Below are 7,172 nucleotides of genomic sequence, written 5' to 3' on the forward strand. Positions count from 1 at the left end.
GGTAGTTGGGGCTAGAGTTGGGGATGGGGTTGTGCTTGGGGTTCGGATTGAGATTGGGGATAGGGTTGGGATTGGGGTTGCGCTTGAGGTTTGGGTTTGGGTTTGGGTTGGGATTGGAGTTGTGGATAGGGTTGGGTTTGGGGTTGGGATTGAAATTAAGGTTGGGGTTGGGATTGGGATTGGGATTAGGGTTTGGGTTTGGGTTTGAGTTTGGGTTTGGGTTTGGGTTTGGGTTTGGGTTGGGGTTAGGGTGGGAATTATTGTTCATTTCCCATGGCGGACGGAAGACCCATGATTGGTGAGAGCTCTGACCATGGAAGGTGGGATCGGCCTGGGAGATGACTTGGGGAGGCTGGAGAATGCTGGAAGCTTCCTGTGGCAACCACTGGATGGCATGATTGTAGCTCTCGATTTGTGGATGTGGTGGTTCTAGTGGTGGTGGTGGTGGTGGTGGAGGGTGTGGCATGCCTGACAAGATGCAGCATCACAAAATGAAAGCAACAGAAACTCCAAGCACATGCAGTGTATACTGAGCAAGCAAAACATGCAAACACAGAGAGTGGCAGAGTCACATACACGCTGTGTACTCCTCAAAATGGCAAGCTAGCAGTGTGGAAACACAAGGCAATGAGATATACATGCAATCATGTTCTTTGAAAAGAATACTGCCAGCAAGAATGCAGGTGCTTTCAAGATATCACCATACTGTATTTTAAAACAGAGAAAACTTATAAATGCAAACCAAAATGAGAGCACCCATTAATGCTAAATCTCAGGCTTCCAATCCTGTCTGTAGAAATTTGAAAATTATTTCCATAATGAATAGAATCTAATGAGTATAGTGATTATGAAATTTACAGATGAATATGAAGAAAATGAGAGAAAAAAAACAGTATGAGAAATGTGGTCATTATCATGATCATTCCAGGCTTTATTACCAATCACTAAATGTACGTGATTAACCTCTTATAGAGATTTTTGAAAGAATGAAAGGTACAGTGGGCAGTAGGATGTGATGAATACAGTTTTGTGATTCATGCAATAAATAGTTCATGCCAAACACATCATGCAGTACAAATGCAAATGAAAAGTCAAACACAACAGACAAAACTTGCATGCAGCGTGCAGAGTAAATGTATCTTTACGAGTATGAACAATGAGCACAGTGAATGAGGGTGATAAAGTCAGAAGTCGCTGTCGTCTTAAAATATTTTCCAACTTTTGCACTCAAGAAATGTCTGTCTGTACTCAGTCCACTATTAGACACACACCACGATATACACCAATTATGTTGCAATTAGTATTGCATGTTCGTTAAAGCACTGCTTCTCACACAAATCAAATTGTCTCCTCTTGCAATACCTAGTATTCACAGAGCTATGCAGATGAAGATAAAGTTGTCTTTTTCCATTCCTTGATAAATACCATGCGTACAGTATACTAATAATCAAAAAGCGCATGTACCAGTTTAATAACTGTTGGTAAATTGCATGAGTCTTGCTTTGAACAATATGGGTGTGTGGAAAAAGTTACTTTTCAACTCCCCTTTGCAGTTTGCCCGTCTGCAGAGGAGAGCTGATCGAGAGGGAGGCGGGGAGGTCACATGTTTTCGTGAACATGAACGATCAATTACAACAAACGTCTGGGATCAATAAACTTGAAAGCCATGCCTAACTTCAATACCATTCGGGAGGAAATCAATATTCCCCCTGCTGCAGGGACAACTGATAAAGGAGTCCCCACCAGTTTCAACGAATAGTCGTCGGTTAGACGCCAAACCTTGGAACGGTTGTAGTGCCGGCAAGAACAATGCACTTCAATGGCTTCATTTCTTTCAACCTTTTTGTGCTGAATGTTTATAGCACTTGCAATGAAGACGACTGCAGAGTGTTGTGCATTGAGATAAACAGGATATGATTGTGTTGTGCAGTGTGCACTTCAAAATACATGACAGTATGTTGTTCTACAGTTTTACAAGATAGCAAATATCCAGATTGACTGAGCATGTTAGCAATTTGCCAGTTCATAACACCACCAATGTTATGCAGGAAAGAATCGTGGAAAGAGTATGCATTCTGTGCCAGGCAAAGTCTAATAGAGTGAACTCAAGTGATGACACTCAACTCTGGAGTGTATGATTACTGGTAATGCTTTCATGTCATGAAACCATGGTTTCAATACATTGTAATTCTAAAACAATGTATAAAAAGCATTTCCTGTGAATTCTCTTAAAAGTTATATCCTTTTGATATAAAATGATATTCAATTGCCTGCATTGATCTCCTTGGATGTTTTGAGTTCAGGAACTGCACTTATGGTTTGGAAAACTATTCAAGGTAAAAGAAAGAAAGAAAGAAAGAATTGCATCGCTTTCCAATGTCAAACTATTTAAGTAAAAAACCATGTGAAGCCCAAATTGCAGCTTTTATCAGAATGAAAATATAAAGCACTCAGTATCTATTATTTTAAAAAGTCACTGCCAGTGACATGATCTGGCAAAGCGGCCGGACAAGAGAAATCCATATGCATATTTTCTTCTTCTCCTTTGTTTGAAATAATTGCATCACTTACATTCACAGTGACTTTTCAGTCAATGAACAATTTTCTTACCAATCCTATTTCTACTGATCCAGAAGTGTCGTGCTATGCATAGTGAAATAAAGAAAAAAATGTACATACAGTATACATAAAGCACTGATGGCTTGAAGAAAAAAAAGAAAGAAAGAAAGAAACCAAATGTCACTGATCTATTCAAACAAGATGAAAGACAGTCAAATTCAGTCAGGTACACATGCAGAATTGTGACTCAGAGCATCTGGACATTCAGTACTAGCAAGAAGATGTGAATTGGGCTTGATTGATAATTTGTAAATTTACCTACATGTAAATGCAATATTTTGATCTGTACACCTTACCTATTAGGTAGTTTGAGGTGTTCCCTGTCCACTGATGTACCTTAGCAGCCCTATCTGGCTTAGCTGGCTGTACCTCTATAACCCTAGTCTGTCTGCCATGGGATCCGGACGGATCTTGGACTCTCTTGCCTCTGTCCACCCCTCCTGCTGTTGCTACCTTCCCTGTAGTTTCACTAACCTTGCCTTCCTCCTTTTTCAGGCTAATGCCTCCTCTACCAAGCCTATCACCTTGTCTGTACCCTCCCTTGTCTTTCTGACTTGAGCCCTTCCTGTCCTTGTTGGCCTCCTTGGTCCATGATGCCTGCATTTGTTTCAGTTTCTTGGCCCTCTCCTCTCCAGCTTTACTCGGCTTGCCACGGGCCATAGCGAATTTGCTCGCAGGCCCTTTTCTGGTGCCGAGCGCCTTCTTTGGCGAGGAGGTCGTGATGGCGCTGGTCTTTTCTTTGGTAGTGGGACGCAATGGAGGAGCTTTGAGGTTTTTCTTTCCTGGGGGATTCTTGCCTCTGACAGCCTTGTCTTTTAAATCTCCTGCCAACCCCTGAGCTTTCTGACCTTTCCCTACACTACTCTTGCCCTGATCTTTTGCTTCCTGAGTCTTTGCGCCTGATCCTAAACTAATGGTCTGGCCTTCTCTATCTCTGCCTGCTTGTTGGGAGAAATCTCATCAATCATTCTTCAATTACGAAATATCTATAGCATGTAAAGCAGGGTCAAGACATTAAGAATCTATGATCTATGCTAATACATGATAACTTTATATTACTCACATTGACTTGCAATACCCTACAAATTTTACCCATTATTGGCATTCTACATAATGTAATTGATAATACATGCCATGTATGCATGGTGCACATCTTATAGCACTATTAAAAGAGCATGCATTAAAAAAAAAAGCAAAATGTCCCAGAAAAGCATGCTATTTGAAAAATCTTGGATCACCATATCCATCATGCAGTGGAAGCAACTGAAAACAGACATTCTCACTAACAGTATCATCAATCTGGTGCATGCTGCCATTAATAGCAGTGCTACTACATCTTGAACAAGTCGCACATTCTTACCATCCGGTGGCTCCGTTCTGTCATGGTTCGAGAGCTGTGGAAAATGTGTGGGGGCGCCGTTCACTGGCTGAGTTGCGTTGTGACGAGGGGAGTACATGTTACCCCCGCTGTTGGCAGGGGGCTCTAAAACCACGATCTCTGGGGCCCATGCCTTAGGAGATTGGAATGTAACATAAATGGACATTTTGTCACATATAAAAAATTACATTTTTGTCCACAAGGCAGCAACAGGCACAGTATTTGCTATCATGACAACCAACTGCTGTACCTTGATAGTTCAAGTGAGAATGTATTTTCAGTGAACTGTATAAAAGAAGTACATTGTGTATGTTGCTTTATTAGATATATCGCAGGTCATGATTTCATAGCAGTGTCTTTATATCATGAGAATGCTAAAAAGAAAAAAAAAACTATTTTTTCTGTTACAAGCAGAGGCAGAAACTTCATGGGCTTCAGTCATGTTTTCTTTCATTTTAATGGAACCATTTTATTATGTTCTTGTTTGTTTAATTTGACCATATAGATGTCTTTTTCTTTACAGAATCTCCTTTGATTTGCCTTTTAATAATAAAGAAATCTGTAATCACTACAAGTATGTCCCTTTTAAAGAAGTATATTATAATCTTTGTGCTGTGTGACTGCATGGTACTTACCGCTGGAGGTAAAAATGCCTTGCATTTTATTTCCACTTCTTGTTTGGGTTTGACCTGACAAAGACAGAAACAAAGAAGAAGAAATATCAACAATTTTCTGCAGATATATTCTATGCTGCAGAGATATGATATGAGCATCACACAATGGGACACAGAGACAATTGTTGTATAATGGCATAGCAAGGTCATATGGGGAAGGTCCCTGGTGATGCTATTCAATCAGCCGCCCATTATCCTAATGAAGAAATGGTGGAATTCAGCAACAATGATAGTGACCTGAGCTGAGGAGGGTAAAGTGAGTGCATCATGTAAAAATGAAGATCATGGTACATCGTAGTGATAGCAACAACAAACAAATATGATACTGCTAACAATTATGATAATGAGAAAAATATTCACAGTAAAAATGACACTACATTGTACTACTACTACTACACCTACACTATTGCGAATGGTGTATACACTTTGTATGTATTAAAACAATAGAATAGAGTAATAAACTTGTCGTACTGCACATGGATGGAAAGGGTTATCATCATCACAAGATTAATGAAAGAGAAGTAGAATCCAAACTTTGCTCTACTTTCACAGGCTTAAGAAAAAATCTTTTAAAGGTTTATTTGGATGAAACGAAAATTCAGAAAAAAGGATCCCCTTTTACATTATCTTTGATGAGTAGAGTATTTCAAAGTCTGAAAAGTTAAAAATTATGCTTTGAATACTTTAATAGACTGTACTTGTATTACTAATGTACACTTAATGTAAATGTGGCAATTCTATTCACTGTTAGGAATCCCTTTTTCCTTGCTCATTTTTCCACTTATATATAAAAGAAGATACATGTGCAAGATTACATACGGTAATTGCGTAAGTATCCTATTGTGTGAAACACATTTGATAGTACAAGTTGCATGTTTTTTGTTGTTGTTACTTTTGTAGTATCTTTCCTTTTTTCCCCAGTACTGACAAAGTGCATTGCTCCTGTCAAAACAATCACTTCTCCAGATTCCATTTTTTGTTTTTTTCCACATTTGAATCTGGTCCATTATAACATGGCAGCATGCATGGAGATTGGATGTAGGTATCCCTGGCAACAAGAGACGAGTATGGCAACAAGAACCCGCAGTCGCCCCCTTGGGATACAACAAAGCATTATGGCAAGAGAGATTGGTCGATTTGCTGATGGCTTATCGGTGATCAACGGTGTATGCTAAAGTAATTAATGTCTGGGATAGCTCTCTGCGTGCAGTTCATATTAAAGACACTCAGTCGTGGCGAGTGGTTTGTGCGGCACGGAGACGAACGCAACACGCTGCCTCCCCCATTCTGTATCAAATGTAGTGACCCCCGAATGAGAATAGCGCTGGCTCAATGGGTCAGCGAAAATACGGTAGGCTACAAGAGAGCTCCCTGTGCTTATCTCCTAACCCAAAATGGCTGTCCCGAGAGCTTCCGAATGGACGCACACTCTCAGTGCGCATGCGCATGAAGAGAGGCCAAAAGAGCCACCCGTCTTCTGGCCTCTCTCCTCCAATCACCGCAGCTCGCGGTGACAATATTTGTGTATGATGCGTACACACACACGCACACACACACACACACACACACACACGCCGCGGCGTCTTCTGGTCTCTCTCCTCCAATCACCGCAGCTCGCGGTGACAATGTTTGTGTATGATGCGTACACACACACGCACACACACACACTTGTCTCAGTGGTAGCATTGTCCCACACGTTTATGGATATAGCACCGAGTCTGCCATTGCGCAATTGCACGCACAAACTTCGGTCGTTCGGAGTTTACGTACCATTAGGGATGGCGATCGGCTGCCTTTAAGTAGCCGGCATGGCTGTACTTCAGCAGAAACATGGCAGAAGGACAACATTCATGAGAATGTCATAATAGTTTGCTTGCACGACAGTGCAGGTTATCCATTTATAATGAATTGTATGTACCCACCACACACAACACATGGCTTTCAAGCACAAAATGTGGTTGCACATAACAGAAACAGTATGGAGGGGGGAAGTTTGGGACAAAATCAGGTGAGAGCGACAGATCAGAAAAAGTTTGAGCAAAATCACACAATGGAAGGGTACAAACGTAAGTTTCAATAATTCCAATAACATCAGAATGTCATGATCTATGAAATGACATGCCATCACACAATTATTGTATTAAACATATAATCTGTGAAATATTCTTCACTGTGAATGTACTATTAAAGCAGGGCTTGACACTAACATTTCTATAGAGGCCTGTTTGGGCCACTAAAATCTTTAAATCTGAAATGTCGGTGGTCCAAAAATGGAAATGTTTAGTGGCATGAAATAGAATGAAATACAGTTCATCATTCTGTATTTTACATGTAGTTGCCTGATCAGAAATATAGTGACCTGACATCAATTTTATGTGGTCCTTGGTCATCGCTAATCAGTGCAGAGCCCTGAAGAAAGCAATGGTCAATACATGTAGGTAAATTTGTATTCCAGTGAGATAGTTGTATTTTACCTACTTCATCTTGGAGGAGAGGAAAAA

General features: G+C 40.5%; 1 protein-coding gene across 1 annotated transcript in view; it reads right to left on the minus strand.

Moving 5' to 3' along the window:
* Positions 1-5,644, minus strand: part of LOC139715468 (uncharacterized) — a 28,728-nt gene extending 23,084 nt beyond the window's left edge. The window contains exons 1-3 of the mRNA XM_071627041.1: positions 5,630-5,644; positions 4,633-4,686; positions 3,980-4,130 (exon numbers count right to left, since the gene is read on the minus strand). Coding sequence (XP_071483142.1) covers positions 3,980-4,130; positions 4,633-4,686; positions 5,630-5,644 — 220 coding nt within the window. The remainder of the gene's footprint in view (positions 1-3,979; positions 4,131-4,632; positions 4,687-5,629) is intronic.
* Positions 5,645-7,172: the final 1,528 nt, after the last annotated feature.

This window comes from Diadema antillarum, unplaced genomic scaffold, assembly GCF_040938485.1.
Source record: "Diadema antillarum isolate AM-2024a unplaced genomic scaffold, OU_Dant_1.0 scf00000049, whole genome shotgun sequence".
NCBI lineage: Eukaryota > Metazoa > Echinodermata > Echinoidea > Diadematoida > Diadematidae > Diadema > Diadema antillarum.